Source organism: Protobothrops mucrosquamatus, unplaced genomic scaffold (genome assembly GCF_001527695.2).
Source record: "Protobothrops mucrosquamatus isolate PMUCROS unplaced genomic scaffold, P.Mucros_1.0 scaffold2481, whole genome shotgun sequence".
Classification (NCBI taxonomy): Eukaryota; Metazoa; Chordata; class Lepidosauria; order Squamata; family Viperidae; genus Protobothrops; species Protobothrops mucrosquamatus.
Genome location: NW_015388549.1, coordinates 159,329 through 183,997, shown reverse-complemented (window position 1 = coordinate 183,997; position 24,669 = coordinate 159,329). Strand labels below are relative to the sequence as shown.

Below are 24,669 nucleotides of genomic sequence, written 5' to 3'. Positions count from 1 at the left end.
AAGAGTCCAGAGAAGAGCAACAAAAATGATCAGGGGACTGGAGGCTAAAACATATACAGAACAATTGCTGGAATTGGATATGTCTAATTTAATGAAAAGAAGGACTAGGGGGTAACATGATAGCAATGTTCCAATATCTCATGGGTTGCCACAAAGAAGAGGGAGTCAAGCTATTCTCCAAAGCACCTGAGGGCAGGACAAGAAGCAACGGATGGAAACTAATCAAGGAGAGAAGCAACCTAGAATTAAGAAGACATTTCTTGACAGTTAGAACAATTAATCAGTGAATGCTCCAACAATGGAAGTTTTTAAGAAGAGATTGGACAACCATTTGTCTGAAATGGTATAGGGTTTCCTGTTTGAGCATGGGGTTGGACTAAAAGACCTCCAAGGTCCCTTCCAACTCTCTTATTCTATTCTATTTAGACAGCTCAATGTTGCTGTTTGGTTCCTCCTATACTATAGGAAACTCTGGAAATTTATTTCGGATTGCAAAATGTAGTTTTGAAACAGCTTCAGCTCTCAGTCCTGACATTCCCATTCCTTCTGTATATATAACATACCCAATTATCAAGGTGGAAAACTAAAGTTACTAAAAAGCCTGTCTTTTAAAATGTCAATGGAGAAAATGCATTAGCATGTGATCTAGTGAAATATTTAAACAATTTTTATTCATTTATGAAATTTGGAGGCCACCCAACTCCAAGTGACTCTGGGCAACTCACATTTAAAATAATTTTCAATTAATTATTGAATCAGTCAATGCAATTAATTAAATATAAGTTGAAACATAAGAGCAAATCCATCAAATAGCTCACCTGATGTGCCCACCAGACCATTAGATAAGAAAATATAGCGATCCAGGAGATGGATCCAAAAAATGTGAAAGGGAAAAACCTTTTGGATGACTGAAAGAGAATAATAATAAAAATGTTAAGTGTACTCACTCTGCAATATCATAAGCCTTTCCACGAACATAGCATATACAGTACAGTGTGGCTGAGTTTATCAGTTTCAAACAAAATTTCATCAAATTAACATGGATCCCACCCATAAAAAGTACTATATTACTTGGGAGTGCATGCATTAGATAAAATTCAGTTTCTTATGTCGCTATGATAGATACCTAGGAAAGGTAAGTTTTTTAACTTAGTAGCTATTTATAATTGGTATGCTATGATTACATTCAGTAACTATAAGCAAGATCCTTTTCATTCAGTTTTGAAATATTTTGTCAGAAAATGATAAATCCATATAATAACTTCAAGGAAGGACATAAACTAGTATTTATATTTATCAGTTCTATTTCTTATTAGCTTTTTTGTTCTAAAACATTGGTTTCTCATCAAAACACAATTCTGGCAACTGGAACTCTTCTACTGTTGATAAAATTTAGGCAATTTTAGTTTTGATCCCTTTTGTAATGATTCACAATATGGAATTCACATTTTTCCAACCTATTATTGAGAATAATTTGATGTGATTACATACCCCTTGTTTCCTCTATTATCAAATCACTTATAAATAGAGTGATTTGCCAAGTTTCGTGACTACTTGTGCCAAACTTGATTTCTTTCTTTTTACCTATTGAAATCAAATTCATGTTCAACTCAAATCTTGTGTAATCACAAAGTCGATAATTAGATACAAATTGAAAGGAAAAACGGAAGCTTAAAATAAGAACAACTAATATAATTTTTTCATACTTGGGAAAAGATGAATGGTGCATACAGAGGCACAAAATTGGGCAACCCAGGAAAATATATGTAAACAATGCTTGCACAGAAGAATGACAAATATAAGTAACACTCTCTGCTAGATAATTATTTCTAGACAGAATGGTTAAAAGTCTGTAGAAAGTACAATAAAAGAGCATGTAGCTCAAGGACTTTTGAAATGCCCCAATGAAAAGCAATGCATCTAGCCTGACCAGAATGAAGCCCTAGCACAATTTCAGCACTAGTAGAAGATAGGAAACTGGCATAAACACATCTGAAAAGATGCCACATACTGCTGAGAGTGGGACCAAATTTAGAGTGGTTTGAAAAACAATGTCCCTAATAGACTGCTTATGTACATGTATTATTGAGTTAATACTTGAGATAAATAGCAGAGGGGCTAGAATACACTTCCTGCCTCATCCCTATTTAATATTGATAGCTGCAGAGAGGTTCCCACAGGGTGAATGATACACTGTTAAAGTCATGTTGGAATGTAAAAGTTACATTGGCAGAGGCTAATCTATTTCTTTTCTTTTTATAGAACCGGGTAACAATGGAGTAGTTCTAATCAATAAGAAAATACGCTGAAGTGTTAATATGGGTAAACAGGACTAATGTCCAGCAGTTCTCCTTTAATAATTCTGGGGGATACTTTTCCTCCTATGTCATTTTCAGGTTTTGGTTGTGAAATAAACTATTTGACCTAAATGTGGACACAGGAGGGGAGAAAGTCACAGGGAAAGAGTAGATCACAGCTGAATTGTCCAATGATTCCATGGTAAAAATATTTTGGAAATAGTTTTCCTCAAGATTCTGTGGATATTTGAAGTCACTCTGTGAGTGAGATGGTGGTCTCCAAATTTAATATATAAGTATATGTTAGGATATTAAATTTAATAGCTGGAACGGTAAAATGTACAATGGGCTAGAACACACAGTTGTAGTTAATTGGTTGGAGACTACTGGCTCCTGTATGAGGCAATCTATGTTATGATTGGTTGCTTTGGGTGTAAAGGGGTTTTTCCCCCCTTTCCCCGCCTTTTTCTTCTATGTGTTCTGTATGCTGTAAAGTTTTACCTCATGATGTTCCTGTGTACCTGATTATCTTGTCTGCTGTAAATATAAATATTAAATATATTTATTTATATAAAACTACAAGTTTGTGCAAGTGTCTCTGACTTCATTTGGACACTTGCTGTGCAATTCCCTGAGAGGTATGGGCCCTGAAGCACCCATAGTAAATTTCTCTGAGGTGAAAGATTTTTTTGTGAGCCCAAGAATGATTGAGGACGATTGGCCTGTGTAGATACAGTAACTCAGTGGTATCTATTACAGGAATGGGAGGAGGATTTCCTTCAGCTCATCCTAATGAGATGAATTATCTCTCATGGAGCCTAAAAATGGAGAAGTTTCTGTGGATAATAATAATAATAATAATAATAATAATAATAATAATAATAATAATAATAATAATAATAATAATAATAATAATAATAAAAAAGTTGGAAGGGACCTTGGAGGTCATCTAGTCCAACCCCCTGCTCAGACAGGAAACCCTACACCATTTCAGACAAATGGCTGTCCAGTCTCTTCTTAAAAACTTCCAGTGTTGGAGCATTCACCGCTTCTGGAGGCAGGTTGTTCCACTGGTTAATTGTTCTAACTGCCAGGAAGTTTCTCCTTAGTTCTAGGTTGCTTCTCTCCTTGATTAGTTTCCATCCGTTGCTTCTTGTCCTGCCTTCAGGCGCTTTGGAAAATAACTTGACTCCCTCTTCTTTGTGGCAGCCCCTAGATATTGGAAGACTGCTATCTGTCCCCCCTCGTCCTTCTCTTCATTAAACTAGACATACCCAATTCCAGCAGCCTTTCCTTATATGCTTTAGCCTCCAGTCCCCTAATCATCTTTGTTGCTCTTCTCTGTACTCTTTCTAGAGTCTCAACATCTTTTTTTTTACATGGAAGATTTGCGGACAATTCTAAGCAATCCTCCAGCAGATCTCAATGAGATGGCGGTCTCCAAATACAGTATAATATACGTATGTAAACAAATAAATAAATTTGCAGATTGGACCAAAACATCTAACACTGAGAAAACTGTTAATTAAGTGCCAGAACCAGGAAGAATTCTTAACTGCTTGCAATTCACGTATTCTACTGTAGCTTTTCTTGTCTTTGATTTTAGAAGGGCTTTGTAGCATTTCTTTACAAATGAATGTGGAGGGTTGTCAAATTGAAAAGCATGGACTACCTTTCTTGCTTTGACAGTGTCACACCAGAGTTTGAAACTAATCTAAGAAAGCTGTGATAGTCTGAAGAATAAAGGTAACAGACTGAGGTCGGCATGTGATGGGGCTATCCGAGGGACCATCTCTACCCACTACATCAGCCTGCCCCATAAGATCTGGCAGAGAAGACATGCTGTGGGTACCATCAGTTAGGGAACTACATTTGGTGCATTCCAGGGGACATGTCTTCTCTGTCATGGTGCTCACCTTATGGAACATTTACCCCCCAGCCCCAAAATCAGATTAGCTCCATCCCTTTTGATATTCCAGAAGTCTCTCAAGACCTGGTTATGTTATCAGGCTTGTGGCTCCCAGGGAACCAAAGAGATGCTTCAATAGCTCCATTACTAAGGTGATCATTTTTCTCCTCTCGTTGCTTAGGGTTTGTATATTTGTTTTTATAATATTTGTCTTTTACTGCAGATGTTTATATCGTTATATTTGTTGTTTTATATTTGGGCTTGCTGTATGCTGCCCAGAGTTGCTCTTTGTGAGATGGACAGCTATACAAATTTGATGAATAAAATAAACCCACACTTGTTCAGGGCAATCTGAGAGGGAAGCTGAAGAAGGGAATCTATGTTCAAGACACCTAAGAGGTCTCTTGCCACTCTGGAAGACCATTTAACTTGCCTTTTGAAAATCAATGACTCTTAAAAGAGCTTAACAATGGATGGGTGTTGTTGGGATTTAAAGTAATGTTAAATTATTGCAGAAGCTTTAGAGTTGCTGTAGATGGAAAAAATGTTGGGTGTCTGCATAGTCCAAGGGGAAAATTTCTTCTGCATATAAAGTCTAATGGACATCTAAAGAAGCAAGCATGCAGACAAACATAAAAGAACTATTAATACAATATTTTATAGGTTGCCATTAAATATTTATACAGGTAAATGGCAATGTATTCACTGTTGTTGTCTGCCAGGCAAGATCTCCAAAAGCTCAAACCAAATATCATTTATCATGATATTTTTGTTAAGTATTTTCTCCCCCAAACAATCTAATGGAAGCTGAAAATGAACTTATTTATGTATACTCAATAATAGTATCAAGGCTAAATCTGTCCTTTACAAACATTTTTTACATTTCAATTCATAAATAAAAGTAAAAACAGTCATTCTCACTGGATTTCTAACATCAGGCAGAGTTGCCCATAATGGAAAAACGATAGGCAAAATAATCAGATATGTAAACTTCTTCCGGGGTGTATCAGGCCAGGCCAGACTGAGGGGTTGACTATCATCATCATCTTCCTGTTTTAGAAAAAAGGACAATATTAATTTAAATGAAAAAAATAGAAAACATTTTGTACTTAATTGGTTTAAAGGAAGTCTACAACAAGCTGTCTTCAGTTGCTATTTGAAAAAAAAATAAACTGAAGAAAAAAAATCCAGCAATACTATAAAATGTATACCAGATTTTGAAGAATTTTGCTTACTGAGGTTTTTGTGCATAATTCTGTGATCCTCATAGGGTGTTATAACATAATCTTGGAAACCTGTCAGAAATTATCTTTATTCCTGCTTATCTTAAGAAGAATCAAGACATAGTAATCTTCATTTTTTTCCTCACCCCCTCCTGTCTACTCCTAAGGTGATTTTTATTTTTACATAATGGTTATTGAATTCCTTCTTCAAGGACATCTCTATATCTCTTTTCCAGGGAGGAGGTTGGGAGGAGGGAGAATCTATATAGTACTGAACACCCTAAGTTAATATTTCATTTCTTTCCTTTCACACAGATGACCAGCTTCATCATACTCTTTGACTACCAACTTGAATGGCTTTAAAAAGAAATAGAAGTTTCATGAAGTTTGCCACTTTCCAAAGCACTTTTTGCTATTATAGAAATGATGGAATAAAAAGGTATTTAGCTTCATCTAGGTTATGGTACATCTTACATCATTATGTTCAATATTCTCTAAAATATTTATTTTGCAGAAAGATGAGTTTCTAGCATTGATCGATTATGTGCTTGTTCCAAACACAGAATCCATTTGTCTGTACGCTTGGAAAACCACTCAAATTGTACTTTATACTGTACATTAGATTTAACAATTATTTTCCTACTCAGACTTTCTCATGATATAGGAACAGTAATGGAATATATGAATCAATTCTCCAAAATGATACCACTGTACTATTAAATTTATCCTGTCAGCCAGGAAAACTGTACATCCTAGTCAACTTAAATATATGTGCAACATTTTTAATGGAGAGAAAAATGTTGTATTTCTTTTCCTTTCTGCCCACAATATTCTTTCCTCCAAGTCACATATACATACATTTATTTAGTTTGCTAAATTCGCCATAGAAAATAATATTTGAAAGCAGTTTGCTTTGACAAAAATCAGATAAAAGCAAAAAAGGTTATATAGACTTTGCAGATTATATTTTTTACTTGAGCTTCAAATGATTCAACAAGAGATGCTATGCAGTCACAACTTTTATACAGACTTATTAGAACCAATAAACTTAACTTCCCTGAACCACACAGTACACCTGACAATGTACTATTTACATGGATAATATGCTAGAGATCTATAAACATTATAGAGATGGTTTGATGTCCAGATTTGTAACTCCAGAAATAACCTTATTTGCTCTGGGATCTTCTGAGGTATATTTTGATCCAGTTTGTTCATAGACTAGAAGTACATTCAGAAAAACAGACTCTTCCCACCCAATATATGACTTGGGAAAAATTTAAAAATTTAAATATTTGCAACTCTTTTGTTTCTTTTTATCATTCCATGATAAATTTTCAGGAAAGGTGGATCAGTAGGAGATAGATAAGGAGATGCAGCATACAGATTGTTGAACTATGTTTCTTTAAAGCCTATTTTGAAAATATCTATTTTTTCTTATTACATAATGAAATCAAATTTACTAGAAGGTTATAATTTTGGAGAGGGTGGAGCATACAAAGTTGCACAGAAATTAGTTTGGGATTTTGAAGTATCATTCATTTAATTATTTTAAAGCGCCTCAAACTTTTTGCTTTTCAAAGAAAATGACAACGAAAATGCTATCAATATTTTTGGCAAATTTCAGAGGTGGAGGGTTTTTTTGCAACCAAAAGAGGGGTGTAAGGAACAATAATATTTCTTCCTAAATACAACAAAGCTGATGGTCAGAGTTTAAGAGCAGGGAGAAATCAAACTTCAATTCAGTGGTCTTTTCCACAAAATAAAACCATTGTTACTCCTTTCTTCAATGTAGATATGCACATGGCTATATTGCAAGATATTCTTCCTTCCTCTCCTGAAGGAGAAAACTGATTTATCTCTTGGAACACCTGTGAGATATCAATTAGCTGAGATAATACACATAACCCTTTAATTGCAGTCATTCCAGTTTTGAGTGACAGACTCTCTGTGCACACAATGGAAAAGGAGTTAAAGAACAGAATCCAACCTATTAACTCCATTAAAAACTAAGATGGGGAAACTGCTTTCCTCTTCACTGTAACTAATTATAGTGTGGTGTTACGTACAGATTGAAATAAATTACATAAGCACAGTTTGCTTTTCTGTTTGTCCTTTTAAACCAAAAAATGGCTATTATGCTGCTAAAAGAAATTTAACACCAATGTGACAGGCCTTATAAAAAGAGCCATAACACTGCAGCTGAGATTAATGATCTTTCAGCTTCACCCATTTAAATGTATATTTTCTACTCCGGCATCCCCTCAAAAGCTGTTTTTTAAATGGAGCCCCTCACTATATTGTGTGCACAGACAGAATCACATAAACACAACTGCCTAGACCGAATTTGATAAAATTCAGGCTGCTTTGGTAAAAGAGGTCATAGATATATGTAGAGACACTTCCTACAAGAACTTTTACTGATATAAACTAATCAACACCCTGGTGTATCAGGGACCCATTGAATTACAGTTGTTCAATAACACACTTAATGATCATACAGCAAATCACGAAAGGCTTGCTTCCTTGTTAGAACTAGGCTGCTTGTTTCTTTTACTTAACATTATCTTTGTAATGTTAGGCACACATATTTTTCTTTCCTTGCTGGTTTCCATAGAAACTGATAAAAAAAGGAACATGCCCGAGAATAAGAAGATGAGAATATGAAGTTGAAGATTATTTTTAGGAAAGTCAGAAACGAAAATAATTCAGCTGACTTTGAATCTCTACAGGATAGTATATAAAATATTATTCATTGTATTTTATTGCATTATATTACATTACATCACGTTCTTATATGATACTGTACAAATATTCCATAATTAATTTTGATAATTTTAATAAAATTCCTGAAAAAAATTAATACAAGCTAAAAAAAGATTAAAAGAAAAGAAAAGAAAATATAAGAATGTAATAAAGAAAAAGAAAAGAAACATATAAGCAAATTATTTCCCCCTTCAATATAAGCAATTTTAATAATTTATCACCTCTTAAAATACAAAAAATTATCTCTTCTTTCAATATTTCACCTCTTATCTATAAATAAATCCCTAAAACCTCATGAATTCAGTCCTGATCAACAAAAGTTCAGTAAAGATTACCAGAGATAACAACAAATTTATTTTAAAGGTGAGGACATAAACCAACTTTATATTTCTTCCTTTTATATTTCTTCTTATTGTTTAATCCCTTTAAATAAAATCCTAGAACTTGATTTTCCCCCCCATTTTTTTCTTTGTCCCTTCTCACAAAATTCTTCAAAACTTTAATAAGTCCAATCTGGAAACTTATCCAGGTCATCCTCTTGGTTTGTTGTTTGTATGTCCTTTTTAATTAAGACATCTTTTGTAGGACATGTGTAGTATCTTTTTCTAAATGTAGCCTGTCATTTTCAAATCTGCTTTCAGATCAGCCTCAGTCTTGTCTGGTAAAACTTGTTCCTCTTTTATAACATCATTTAAACACAGTATCTATAGAGATAAATACTCCTAAAATTAACTTCAGGATCCATTGTTCAAAAATATTTTTAATATGTCCAATCAATGTTAAAATATTTTGCCCTATTCTGTAAAAGTAAGTCAAAGCTAAGTGTTCTTCTCTTTAATTGTAACATTTAGTACCTTCTAGTTCCCTCTAGAACCTTCGAAGGTTCAATGTCCAACCTTCAAAGTCCTATCCTATCATCTTTTAAAAAAAGAATTAACAGCATTTTCCCTAGGAGTGTTCTTATAATTAATTCCAAAATCTTATTTCTGGACCTTATCCTTTTTTAGCTTTACAAAATAAAAGTTTTTTGTTTATTTCTTTTTTTAAAAAATTAAAGATTCTATTGTAGACTTAAAACTAATACCAACTACTGTATGAAAAATAGAGTAATAAAAAATGCAAAAAATAAATAAATTAAAAGATAGTAACTTCCCTCTTTATCTCAGCAAGTATAAATAGTTTTAACATCTAATATTGTTTAACATCTCTTATCACCACTCTTAAAATACAGCAATCTCTTCCTCCCTCGTTCTCTATAAACAAATCTTTAAAGCCTTATCATCCATCTTAATCAGCAAAAGTCCATTAAGAGTTACCAGAAATAACTACATATCTATTATAAACTTGATCCTAAAGAAAACCCTAACACTTGAATTCTTCTCTTTTATGTCTGTCTCATTTTTTTTATTTTTAAACAAATCCCCCAAACCTCGCTATTTAAATCTAATCAGTAAAAATCTAATAAAAGTTACCAAAGGTAACAATGTAACTGTTTTAACCAATCAGATAAATTTAAAATGCAATAAATAACCTGTTTCCCCTATAGCACTAGCAATAACACTTAGACTTATATACCGCTTCACAGTGCTTTACAGCCCTCTATAACTGGTTTACAGAGTCAGCATATTTTCCCCAACAATCTGGGTCCTCATTTTACTGAACTTGGAAGGATGGAAGGCTGAATCAACCTTAAGTCAGTGAGGATCGAACTCCTGGCAGTGGGCAGAGTCAACCTACTATACTGCGTTCTAACCACTGTGCCACCATGGCTCTTATAATTCTTATCTATAAACAAGCCCTTAAAACATCATAATCTACTTCTAGTTTTTTTTAAAAAAAGCCCATTAAAGATTACTCAGGATAGCAACCTGTCTATTTAATGTAGTTAAAAAAAAACCCAACTTTATAGTTCTTCTCCTTTCTCCCAAAAATCTTGGTCTTTAGTCCTGTCAAATAATGACTTAATATTTGTTTCCTTTTCCTTTTTGTCTTTTCTTATAAAGTCACACACATTTATTTTTTTATTTAGAAAATTTATATGGTTGCCCACTCACTCACAATGATTCTCGGCGGCTTACAAAAATAGTAAATTAACAAGTTCCTTTTGTAGATCCAAATAAAAATGTTATCTAGATCCAATATAAAAAGGTTATCTAAATCACTCTTTCTTTATACCTCTTTTTAGCTATTAAAACATCAACAAGTTTCATTTATGTATTCAGTATTTCATCTTTTCCCTTATTTTTCACGTAGCCTGTCATTTTTAGGTCCACGCTTGAGTCAATTTCATTTTTGTCCAACACAACCCTCTTCCATAACATTATTTAATGTATCACAAATGACAGTAATCCTGAAAACTAACATTTCAGTCCATTATTCACAAATATCTCTCAATACATATATCATTTTATTTCCTTCTGATGTACTTTAATGTCCAACCTTCAAAATGCAAAAACATGAATAGTTTCCACAGGAAAGATTCTTATATTGAATTTTTTTAGGTTATAAAATCCATCTGGAGCCTTAGTCTGTTTATAACATTCTAAAATCAACTCTCTAATTCCCCTTTTGCTGTTTAATTCTGAAAAAAAAATAGAAATGCTTAAGCTCGCACTTAAAACTTCTTTCATAAAGGATTGAGGGAAACTCATCCATGTTGTTCCATAGGGTCTTAATATTTTAAAAATAAATCATTAATTCCACAGTGATTAAAAAATGAGGATTGCCTGAATCTTGAGTCCATACAGGTCACATTACGACTATGAATTTATATGGAGTCCCCTGACTCCTGGCCATTCAACTCACAAGTAGATCGTAAAAATGTTGGTTCCTGCTGCCTACTCATAAGGAGCAGTTTCCTGCAGAATATGTCGACCATCTCATAATCTCTAATTTTTCTGGAGAGATTTCATGAGTTCAGATCCTGCATCCAGCCACAGATGTCAGCCATAATGTTATTCCCATTTCAATGCTGATAGATAATCAGATTGTTGGCCAGAGGGATACGCACATCCTTTTGTAGCTGGAATTTTATAATAATTTCAGTGGAAAGATTTTTCTATGGAAAGGAAATGTATCCAGAAGCCAAGGCCAAGTAGAATTAAATAGTCAAGAGGCATCAGTGTAGAGCAGTGATGGCGAACCTTTTAGACACTGAGTGCCCAAAAACTGCCCCGCCCCCTGCCCGTCCCGCTCTGCTGCCTGCCCCACCACTCACCCACCCCCGCTCCACTGCCCACCTGCCCCCGCTCCTCTCCTGCCCTGCCCGCCCGCAGGGCCTCCTATTGCCTGCATGGCCCGCCACAGCACTTTGCCCAGGCGGCCCTGCAGTGCCATGACGGCCACGCCCTCTGCCCGTGTCCCGCAGCATCATCTGTGCGTGACGGGGCACGAGGGCAGAGTCTTGTCCCTGCTGCCTGGCTGCCATGCCCTTGGCTGCACTGCTCCGTGCAGGCCGTGCCCGGGGGTGGCTCTCCAGGGGGGCTGCTGGTGAGGAGGGCGCCGCAGGGGTAGGTGGGGCTGGGGCGATGGCATGCATGCACACAGAGAGGGCTCTGAGTGCCACCTCTGGCACGCGTGCCATAGGTTCGCCACCACTGGTCTAGAGAATGCTACAGGTAATTCTTTGACTTACCAGTGTTTGTTTAATGATAGTTCGAATTAACAACACCCCCCCAAAAGTCAGTTACACCCTAAATTCAAACTTATAACTATCATCTTGCACATGTAAACATGTGGTTGCAATGTGGATGCAATGTGGCTTGCATATATATCCAGTTGCTGTGACCCACAGTAATGTGATGGTGACTTTTTCGCTGGTTTCAGTGGACAACAAAACTGCTTCAGGACAAACTTTTGGTGATTATGATAGACCCTTTCAAACTGAACACAGATATAATTTCAGAATGATTATATCATACAGGAATCTTGACAGTATGAAATTAGCTTTTGGTGACTTTGATTTTAATTGCATAATGTTTCTGACATACTGCATGAGTTCAGCAGGGCTAAAAGTATTTTGCTGCTGATTTTCATTTGTACTCAGTGTCTGCTGCATTGTTCAACAATAGTCAGCCAACACTGATGGGTTTCACTTGTCCTGTTTTTCCATTGCGGCAATATCCTGATGAAACCTTTGACTATGTTCATCACTGACTGAACCTAGACTCTCAGAAAAGAAGTCCAAGTATGAATGAAAACAATGAATCTTCAGTGACATGTTGCACTTCATGAATCTCTGGAGGAGGGAAAGGAAGATAAGAAAGAAAAGGCAGGGATTGGTGTATTGATTCCTATATGTTGTGCTCTAGGAAAATCTTATTTTGTATGTGTGTGTGTGTGCGCACATATATGTATGTTTGTATGTGTGTGTGACATTTCTTGTTTACATTAGAATAATGTATCTGACTATTCTGAACCTCTGAAGTTTCTGCTGTTACTAAATACAGATCAACTTACAAAGGAGAATATTTGTAGATCTGGGTTGAAATGAAGGGTCCTTGGTGATCTCTCTGAGATTGGTTATTTTCTTGTCATTGTTTCATTACCCAAACTAGGCAATATAATCAGTGCTCAAAGTACTGATATGTCTGCAAGAAAACAACCAAGCTCAGAAAGCACCAGGGACCCCAGAAATTGACTTTCTAGAGAATAAATACCAATAGCCATGCCTGATGGAGACTGATATTGTGGTGCTCTTGAACTCTTGATCATAGTAATGTATACACAGCAATAATGTCAAGGATCACACATTCTCAGATTAAATTTAAATCTAAATTTAGTTGTGTGCAATTATAGACAGCAGACACAGTAACCCAGCAACAGGGCAAGTCATCAATAAAAAAAACTTTCTATTTGTCTAGAGTGTAAGGACATTTGTAGTGGATTGTCTCAAGGAGAACATCTTGATCCTAGCTTATTACATTTCATCCTTAGATCATGGTGTAACTGATATATTATCTTTCTCAAAGAGCAAATGGTATTGACAATTGACAGTGATGATGAGAAAAGTCCAGGGAATAGACTAATGCAGTTCTGGGACCTTAACATCAAGATATGTTGCATTCATAGCTCACTTTGATAGATTATGGATTAACATGTCTAGCGCAATTTAGAACAAGGAACTTGTTCTGTTGTTTGCAGAGGTCATCAAGAGTGAGTTGGGTCACCATATAAATTTTCTTAATAAATAAATAATGAATAAATAAATAAGTGTGCATGGTGATAAGATAAGGTCAAGGATGAATGCCTTATTAATGAATGTAGATTGAATACAAAAATAACTAGTCCAAAAGAATAGGCTTGGTCATACAGATAGCATAAATAAAGATTAAGATGCAAAATAATTATATAAAGAGTGAATGGGCCAAGAGAAAAGAGCCAGTTTGGTCTAGTGGTTAAGGCATCAAGCTGGAAACCAGGACAGTGTGAGTTCTAGTCCCGCCTTCAACCTGAAAGCCTGCTGGGTGATTTTGGGCCCATCTCTCTCTTAGGCCACAGCATCAGACTCGGGCGACAAGCTAGTTGGTAAATTCCTGTCACAACCAATGGAGCAACACTTAATTGAACTAAAAAAAGAAGTAGATCCTGCATTCACAGGAAAACACTAGGAACAATAACAACAACAACAAAAAGAATAGTTCAATAACAAAATGAAGATTGAAAAAGATTTAATGGAGTTGATGAAATCCTCAAAAGAGAGTTGATGAGATTCTTGTAGTTGATAGGCACCTCAAAGAGAAAGATGTAAAAAGTTTAAAGGCAATATACTGATTAGGATGTGTAAGTAAAGTTGGTTGGCAACAACAGAAAGATGTGGAGGTTATATTTTATAGTGAAGATGGAAACTGAATTTAACTATCATTTCCTATATTTAATTTAATTTAATATAATAATAATAATAATAATAATAATAATAATAATAATAATAATAATAATAATAATAATAATAATAATACAAAGTTGGAAGGGACCTTGGAGGTCATCTAGTCCAACCCCCTGCTCAGGTAAGAAACCCTATACCAGTGGTGGCGAACCTATGGCACGGGTGCCAGAGGTGGCACTTGGAGCCCTCTCTGTGGGCACGCATGCCGTTGCCCCAGCCTTGTCTCCGCCCGCGACCCCCTCCTCACTAGCAGCCTCTCTGGAGGAGAGTCACCCCTGAGCGTGGCCCACGCGAAGCAGCGCAGCCAGGGACATGGCAGCCAGGCAGCATAGACAAGACTCTGCCCTCACGCCCCAACGTGCACAGTTGATGCTGCTAGGCGGGGCAGAGAGCGGGGCTGCCATGGTGCTGCTGGGCTGCCTGGGCAATCTGCTGTGGGCCCTGGAGGCGGTGAGTGGCTCTGCGGGCAGGCAGGGTCGGGCTTAAAAACTTAAAAACGTCCAGTGTTGGAGCATTCACCGCTTCTGGAGGCAGGTTGTTCCACTGGTTAATTGTTCTAACTGTCAGGAAGTTTCTCCTTAGTTCTAGGTAGCTTCTCTCCTTGATTAGTTTCCATCCGTTGGAAACTTATTTTGCTTAGACTTTATCACTCAATATTGCATAATGTTACTAATCCAGAAAGGACACAAAATTGTTAAGTATGTGTGTATGTATTTATGCATACTTGCCTGTCGTTCTGGATGTTAAAAGAAAGTAGTCTCTCAAATAATATGTTCCATTTAGGAATATCAAGATAAAACATTTTACACAGTGCAACCAAATATTTTTATTAACGGTGCCAGTTGCTCTTACACAATTTCTTAGGCAGAATATCAGAAATATACCTTGGAAGAAAACATTACTGATTGGTCTTGCCATGAGCAAAGCAATAGTTCAACAGATTTTTTTTTGAAGTTTATATACTGCATGTAAACTGTACTGTTACATGGGCTTCAGTAAGCTACGATTCATCTCCAAGCCACATTAGACATATAAGCATATTTTTCTTTTTTGGTAATAAGCACACCTTCCCAATAACTTTAATTAATTTAATATGATAGCCGCTTGCAAAGAGCCATATATTATTAAATCCTAGTTTTACTTAGTTTCATAATCCTGTTTATACTAATGTTAAGTATATAGCTTCCAATAAACTTGGTTTTTAAACATACATTGTCTCCATGTAGCTCTCAAGGGTATATTTCCATTAAATTTGCATTTAAAGCACTGATTTTCAATACCCAAGTTGCAGATATTGCTGGATTATTATCCCCTTTATCTGTGATCATTGCTCATGCAGTTTGTGAATGATGTAGCTGAAGAGAATAATATGTGAGAACCAAGGGCACTGGATTCCATAAAGTAACTTTGTATTGTTTGGAATTGTAATGCCAAAGACTGATCTCAAATTCCAAAAATAAAAGAAAGAGAAGAAAGTATCTCTCTATGGTTCACAGATAGAAGCATCTATTCTTTTCCAGACTGTGATAATTCTATGATAACACAGAATTAAGTACAAAGCATATTTAACAGAAATGGAGAAAAGCAAGAATGAAAAAATGATACCTCTTCTGCACCAACAGCAGTTCCATTTTGCACTGGTCCATCACTGGGTGGTGTCACTTCAACTTCAATTTTTTCTGAAGTATAAGCAGAAGAAAGAAATGTAAAACTGAAAACCAATCAGTATTTTATTCAATTTATAAATCACTCAACTCTATTTTGACTCTGGGCTAATTTGGACTATGCTCACGCTTTAGTTTCACTGAACAACCGAACTCAAATATCTTATTTTTTAAAGTCAGTTTCAGACAAAATGCAGAGTACTCATACAACAGACAAACTGAAATGTTGACATGGATTGAAATAGCTATCCTATACTAGGTGTCATTACTCTGAAAAACTGGTTTAAGTAATCTTATTGGGAAAGATAGGTTTAAGATATAATTTGTTTTATCTAGCATTCCAGTTATTACTGGGAAAAAATCACTCAAGCCTTTTTCCTCAAGAGTTAGTTATAATAATAATCTTGTTTTAATTCAGTACAAATTAAATTGGATAAACAAGTTGGTGAACTGCAAGTGAGACAATCTACTTGGCCATCCTATATGCGACAAAATGAAGTACTTTAAATTTAAAGATAATTAAAAATGAAAAAGATTCTGAAAAATTATGAAGTTCTTCAGATCTGTTTTCATTTGAGAAAATGCTTGTCACCCATTTCAGACAAGTGACTTTGGATGGTAAACAATAATAAAAAAAATGTAAGCAATTACAGTATAATACAAAAAGCAATATACACAGCAGCAAGAAAACTATCAACATAGGCATTAATATAGCCAGGAAATGGGGACCTATGCACATTCGGGGTCTCAGGCCTGGGCACATAACCAGGTCTTCACAGCCTTACAAAATCCAATTGAGCCAAGGTCATCGCAATCTCTGAGGAGATAATATTCCAGAGGGCAATGGCTATAGCAAAGAAGGCAAGCTATTGCTTGGCTGACAGGACCCGTAATATGCCCAAACTATGGAACCAAATTGGATGGGTAGAAACAACTGGGAGAAGATGTCCCTCAGGTAACCTGGTCCAAAGCCATAAAGGGCTTTAAAGGTGACAAATAGCACCATGATTTGCACCCGGAAACACACTGGCAACTGCAGCTCAGCTAGTAGTGGTGTTACATGAGTTGAGTATCTGACACCTATGCAGATGCATTTTGCCATAGTTAAAGCTTCCTAATACTTTTCAAGAGCAGTGCAGAGTGTGTTATAATATATAACAGTCTCATTATAGATCTAACAATAGTTTAGTTGCATTCAGGTGTATATCACAAAGAGACATATATACACAACTTTGCAATATATTATAAAGGTGCCATAGGGACTTTCCAATAAATTAGCATATCAGAAAAGCATTGTAGGAAGACAGTCATGTTAATCTATGGTAATAAATGAAATATCTGTTTTGAAGGAAACAATTCTTCCTGATCTCTTATGCTTACCAGCATTTCTGGCTCTTCCATTCCGTTTTTCACCATCTATTTCCAGGGACTTTTTGGCCAACTTATGAAGAATAGATGCCCTTTCTTTGAACTTTCCTACAAAATATACACATCTTTGTTAAAGCATAAGTTATTTCTCAGCTAATGCCTCACTTTTTATTCATTCAGTGGGTAGCATGTCACTTTGGCTTCTGTTAACTTGGTCTGCTTCCTAATCCAAACTTTTCCCAGCAGAAAGAATAAGCTTATTTCATTACAAAATATGAAATAGACTTGGGCTTTCCTATTATTTTAAATTAGATGGATAGTTCAAACATAATTGTAGGGAATAAGCACTGAAGAATAGCTACCAATCTTAGCAAGGGAAGGCAAGAAAGAGATATTGTTTTGGTTCTCTCTTTTTTACATGTCTGGGTTACAGATTATTTATTTATTTTCTTCCTGAAAAATCAAAGTCCCTGATTTTCATATTAATTTAGAAAAATTAATAGTTTATTACATGAGAAGCAATAAAGCATTGAATAGATGAAAAGCATATACTGAAAGCTTAGATAAAGCCTCATTATAAAATAACAATGTTTAAGAAATGTAATAGTCACCAATACAATTATTTTTCCCCAGCTAGGACACTGGCACATATATCCTTTTAAAAGAATTGCTATTATGATAGAATTAAAGTTTCAGAGTTATCTTTCAGAGTTATTATTACACTGTTTTTCACAGAACAATATATTTATTTACCTACACAATTTGAAAATGGCATTTTAAAAATGTTACGCAACAAGATACACAATATTTCACAGGATACACAAATATTACCCTTCAAGAAAAGAAAATCAAGCTATTTAAATTGTTATTTTAAAGAAAAATGCTGAAAAGAGAAATAGGTAAGTCTGGTCATGCCTTTCATTTAACATATAAATGGAAAAGTCGAACCTAAAATAATAGCATCACGTTCTCAAATAACAAACATTTGCATTTGAATAGAAAATCAGTAGTGAAGAATGCAGAAAGCAAAAGTGTAAATTTTGTCTCCTGAAACTTAAACAATCTCATTATGTGGTTAGTTGTATAATGGTGCAATACTAGAGCTCCTGCTCCTGCCATCATTAGAGGATAGATTGTTACTGAGTGATAGTGGCAGACTGTCATCACGTTTACACTTCCCAAAGATGATATGATATGACATATAATTCCATGTTAACCTTTCAGACATACTAGAGGTCTAGGAAATCTGGGAAAATACAAAAATCATATGGAGTTTATCTGAGATTAATATGTTTGTCCCTTGAAGAATTTGTCAGAAACTCATATATCTTTGCATCCTTCATCTGGTTCAGCCATTGTTTGATCAAATAGCTATCAGCCCAGCTAACATTAGAATACCAGAAATATCAAGCAAGATTTTGTTAGGTAAGTGAAATGTTGATAGAAATATATACTCTTAGATTTGTCAAATATAAGTGTTCTTCTTTAAAAATGGAGGAAGAAGAAGAGTTACCTTATGGTAAGATGGGCAGCCAATAAATTTTATAAATAAATAAAAGAGAAGCCTACAATTTTTTTCAGTTATTCGTAGACTCAGTTTAAGTATAGCACTTAATTTTTTCTTTAAAATACTTCACATAAAATAATTGGGATCATTTTGATAGATTATATATTGCCAAGGAGAAATAAATTCTAAAAAAAAAATAAATCTGGGACATTTGAAGCAAACTGTAATGAGGCCAAAAATGGCAACATACATGTGGTGTCATCATCCTGCAAATATGACTGATGCATACAGTATATGCAAGCTTGTGTGATGAAATTGGAATGTGTGTTTTGCCATTTGCTCCCTATTGCCCCTCCAGAAAAGCAACAATTAAATACAAGTATTTCAGAAATGATGTGGTCCTTACTGTCTCAAAGAAGAAACTATTCTGTAGCTTTGCTACTCTCATTTCCTGTTTTAAAACTACACAGCACCAAAGTACATTTCATTATATGAGACAAGGAATACTTTTTCAGGTAAATGACCATAAGTTCATTAAAAAAAATGTAGTCCACATTGCATTCATCATCAAACATTTCTTAAACACACACTTATCTGGTTAATAGAGGAAAGATTTACATGATTTGAAAAGAAATCAAACAAGGTCAAGAATGATAGTAGGGAAAAGATTAAGCAATTTTCTTTCTCTTTCACTCTCCTGCTTGGATTCTTCTGTATACAGTATATCTGTGTCTTTGTTGTACTTTCTTAAAATTATAAGAAAAACATATCCAGGTGAAATGCTGATCTTAATTGGGGTAGACAGGAGAACAGCAACACTCATCTCTCTTCAATACCGTTTACATATCAGAGAAATATAATATTGTTTTGCAAGTACACTGAAAAGGTCACAGACTCCTGGATAAGCAGGGATGCTACATAAACACCATCGAAGCCAAATGGCCCTTCAACAAAGAAATGTAGCAGAATTAAAAATGGAGTCACCTAATTTTAAAAGCTGCTTCTCCCCTTCTGCTGCCTATGGAATTAAAGGCTGTATTTAGAAAAACAGACTAAGTACTAATCCAAATATGTATCTGATGCTCCTCGATTACTCTCTATTTCACATGATTTCACAAAACTACTGTCCTAAATACAGATGTGTTAAGGCAATAACATACGGGACTCAGATGTTGTCCTTTCATTCAATGAAGGCTTTCTGAATAACAAATGACAGTTCAGCATTTAATAATTATGCAGTTTAAAAAAATATAAAGATGAAATAAAGGAAAAATACTCTCTTGAACTTCAAATTGAGCTTGATTTTCGGTACAGAAAGAATTGAGAGTATTTCTGGTGTACTTTTTATCACTTAGTCACGTATATTGTTAAGTGGATGTTCACTTGTTTAAATACAGTAACACAGTTCTACAGTAAGATTGGCTTCCAGAATTCAAAACTTGAACGTATTTCTGCTTTAGTGACATGATTGCAAGGCTTAGCATTAGTGATATTCAATGTTTTTCATTTTCCAAAATCTCTGTGAAGACCTTTATACTCTAATTCTTCTTGTCCAAATCTTAAGCATCTACTACAGAAAATGCAGATCAACCTGCTCATATGCTCTCCTAAACACATGAAATTTAACAACATTTTCTAATATGTAGAAGGCATATAATTAATTTATAGGAAATTTGGCAAAAACACTAATATTTACAAATAATATATTTGTGGAACTAAAAAGATCAATTTCTAACTTTTAAATATAAAAAACAATTTTCCTAAATGTTAATAAATGTAAATACATGTATTTGAAGAATGCAGGTTTTAAAATATGTACAGTGCTTATTCTATTGAACATTTATCAATATTATGCAAGTGCTCTTAATAATATTATATTGATCGTATACGCTGCATGAAAATAAAATTAAAAATGCAAGTTAGTAAATAGTATTAAAGGTTAAAAATCTTAAAATGGTAACACATCACATTATGTCACTGATCTCATGCAGAGAGGAACTGAAAGAAAAAAATAACCATAAGTTTTTTTTATTAAAAAAAAAGAATAAAAAGGCTGACACAAAAAATCTAAAATATTTCTTACCTTCTTCAGTCATTGTGTCATAATATTTTAGCTTTCCATATGATCCAAGCTCTATAACATTATAGTAAAAGACAACAGAGATAAGGAACTCTCAGACATTCAAAGTAATTGACATGCTGTCATACATTCTTAATCAATTCCATAGCAGTAACTTTTCTATAGAGGAGATTTCAAGTTGTTGAAATCCCAAATTTATTGTTTTTCAAGAATTTTTTTTAAAATAATTAAATATTATTTTATAATAAACATGTTGTGTAAAGTGCTTTAAACATGCAAGCAGAATAAACTTTCTTCTTCAGCCCTATAGTCTGCAATTTGTATTTTCTTAATATAGCGTTAAGTATAATGCAAAAGTGTTAGATGCTGTCTCTGTAAGGTGGTCCCATCTCTTCAGTATAATTTAGATGTAAATGTAGATGAGTGAAATGGTGTATTACTTAAAAGTTTCTGGACCAAAAATTTATCTTTTCAGAGACATGAGAAGCCACAGAAATAGCATTCATGTTACTGAATTAATATATAAACATATATTCTAGGATTGTTAAACAGGCTTGTATATTTCTATAATTGACACTACTGTAGGTGAAGTACTCAAGATCTTCAATTGTGCACTTATGAAACTTGTATTCACTAGAATATCACTTAAAAATGAAAATGTAAACAATTCTTTACTTTTTGTAATCAGAAGAACATTTTTTCTTTAACCAAACTATGATTTTTTTTGGGTAAGGGTGAACAATTAGCTTTAATGATTTTTAAACTATAATGATTTATGACAGAATGATTGAAGATCAATTAAGACATTAAATAGCAAGAGAAAAGGAATAAACAGAATAAGATAAATAAGTACATTTAATTCATATAATATCATTAAATCACATACTACATTTCATTACACAACAGAACTGTTATAAAGACCGGCTAAATAGCTGTACAACAATCAAATATGTTTCTATATCATAATTCAGATGTTTATAAAGAAAAGGATTCTGTTCATAAGCAAAGGTAGGACCATACTATTTAACTTCCCTCAGCCTCACCTTCTTCGTGTTTTGCTAATACTTGTAAGATCTAATAGAATAATGGCATCAGAAGAATCAAGTAAAGGACCTCTTCCCAAAATTCACTTCCCCAAAATGAACTGTCAGCTCAGTTATAAAAGAAAGAAACGCTGATTAGGGCACTAAGAAACAGGAACAGACTCCTATTGTTTGTTCCCCTCACCAGACCTCATAGAGAAGGCACGCTTTGGGTCCCTTCTATTAAACAATGCCAGCTTGTTGGACCCCACAGTTGTGCCTTCTCAATGCCAGCGCCCTCAAGACATGGCTCCTTCCGCCGCGCCCTCAAGACATGGCTATTTAAGCTAGCAGGACTGGCCTAAGGGGTATTTTAATTTGGTTTTAAAATAATTTTAAAAAAGAAACGGCCAATAATTAATATTTCATTTTAATTACATTTTAAATTTAGTATTTTGTATTGTTATCTGTTTTAACTGGCTGTAAGCCGCCCTGAGTCCGCTAGGAGAAGGGCGGGGTATAAATTTGATAAATAAAATAAATAAGCGCCTGCCCTATGGAATAGCGTTCCCTCAGAGATTTGGATGGCCGTAAACCTGTTAGCCTTTTAAAGACAGGCCTGTTTTCCTCAAGCACTGGAATCAAGTGGAAAGATGATCTCTCCTGTTGTAGAAATGTTTTTTTTTCTCTCTGTGAGCAATGTTATTGCTTATCCTTGGATCTTGGAGTAATATATGTTGTGGGTTTCTGTACTTATCATCCTTGTAAGACATACAGAGTTACTAGTGTGTGACTTGCGGCTATATAAAACATATTTATAAAAAGTTAAATGCATACAAACAAAGCAAGGCCTCTGGAAGATAGGACCTAGAAAATAATAACACATCAATAGTAACTTAATTCAAGATCACAGCCTTTCTCCAACCCAATGAGTTATTGTCTATATACTACCACCCTCATTATCCTTATCATGCATCATCATGCATGCACAATTCAATTAAGATTAAATAGTGAGTAAATTGTTCCACTAAATTGATCAGTGTATATTGTAATTTTCAGAAGTCTATATAACAGGTTTGTAGCCCTACCCTCTTTAGATTGGCCTCTGCTGTCTTCAGTACCATAATAAATAACTTGTGCTTCAATAAAAGACTGTATCTGATCCCCAATATTAAAAAATTATATAGAGAAATGTTTCTTTTCTAATCATTTGTGATTTTCTGCAATAATAATTTGGTATCAATAGCTGATTCATTTACTTATTCATTCTCACTCTCGATAATTCTATTTACTTCTGTTTCCTTTGTTTCATTTAAAAAGACTATATAGTAACTATAGGCAGCATTTCAGAATCAAAATTACATTTTAAAGAATTAGCTTGATTTCTGGGGCATTGCTTGCCTAGGTTATATATTCATAAAGTGCATGCAATTGAATGCTAGTCTTATAATTCAGAAGTTATTCCATTTGATCCATGTGTTATTAAACTATATTCAGTGCTTGTAACTATTTCTCTGTTGTAAATATACTCATTTCTGAATGTATTTCTGATGGCTGCGCAGCTATAGGAGCACCTGAAGGAAATATACTTTCCTTTTTTTTCTAACTAGCTTCTGATTCAAACTGAGTAATGAAATGGTCATGGAAACTTAATGATGTATATGACAGGGGAGATATGAGGGGAATATATTTCTGGTTATCTTACTGAACCTGTCAGTAATTTTTGATACCATCACCCATGACAACCTGTTGAACTCAGTCTGTGAGTTAGGGACAAAGTGAACCAACATATTTCTATGCCCACATGCACAATTATCTTTGCTGAAGTGGCCATGGGATCCTCAAAGATTTTGACTGAAGTGCTCTATCTATATATTGATAAAATCCAGCTCTAGGATGGTAATTTAGATTTCAGTGCATGCACTGCTATCTTGGCAAGCACAGTTGTGGCTGTAGAGCATTTAGAACTTTCTTTACTGTTAGTTCCACTGATCAGAGATTCTTGATACTTTCTGTAAAGCATTTTGGTTTGATTGCAATTGTCTTGGGCAGTTCTCAGGCTAAAACTGGCAGCCATTGATAATTAAGGCATTTTCCCTGATAGCCAATGCCTTATGTATCTATGTTATTGAACTATCCATTTTGTACTTCATTTGGACCAAAAGTCCATATGCCTTTGATTGGAGAGAAGGGATGAAACAGGACTGTTGATCCTGGCTATAGCTACCTCTTTTGTGTGTTCCGGAAACAGAAGTTAAAACTTATCAAACCTTTTGATTATATTAGCAAAATCATTATCATCATCATCATCCAAAAAATCCATGAAGAAGCAATATCATATCTGGCTTTGTCACAGCAAGAAGAATGCTGCCAATCCCCAATTCTTTAAGTAATATTAATAATTGCCAACTGGTATCTAAATTTAAAGCTCTTGTCAATTCCACGATTTCTATATTGTATAAATCCAAGCTGAGCGCTTTCTGGACAATCTATACTTGTGAAATGTCTAATTTTACTCATCAGACAACTGTCCTTCTGAAAATCTTTCTGCTCTCTTGCTGTACTGTCTCCTAGCTCACTGTGGCTATGAAGGACTTCTTTATGTGTTCAATATTGAGAATCCTTGTAGGAAGTCTTTTCCTCTTATCTCTTTCTACATACTGTATTTTATTCCTTGGGTCTTTTTCATCCCCTGCACTAGAGCCTTTAGATGGGAAGAGGGAATAAGAGGTGTCAGACAATTTGTTCTGATCTGCTTTTGACCGCTCAATAACTACTTGAAAAATGAACAGTTTCATTTGTGCTTCTGCTTGCTTAGTGACAAGGGAATATAGATGAACTTATTAAAGGGGTAGATTGGCTCCACTGGAAAACTGTCCCTTCCTATCCTAAGCTAAAAGATGTCCCACATTTGAGCAGAATGACCTTTCTTCTTCATTTCCTATATCA

General features: G+C 34.7%; 1 protein-coding gene across 1 annotated transcript in view; it reads right to left on the bottom strand.

Annotated features, from left to right (window-relative positions):
* SLC24A2 (solute carrier family 24 member 2) overlaps positions 1 to 24,669 on the bottom strand; it is a 63,660-nt gene that overhangs the window by 4,595 nt on the left and 34,396 nt on the right. Inside the window, exons 3-7 of the mRNA XM_015825096.1 lie at positions 20,702 to 20,752; positions 17,124 to 17,219; positions 15,685 to 15,758; positions 5,128 to 5,256; positions 819 to 908 (exon numbers count right to left, since the gene is read on the bottom strand). Coding sequence (XP_015680582.1) covers positions 819 to 908; positions 5,128 to 5,256; positions 15,685 to 15,758; positions 17,124 to 17,219; positions 20,702 to 20,752 — 440 coding nt within the window. The remainder of the gene's footprint in view (positions 1 to 818; positions 909 to 5,127; positions 5,257 to 15,684; positions 15,759 to 17,123; positions 17,220 to 20,701; positions 20,753 to 24,669) is intronic.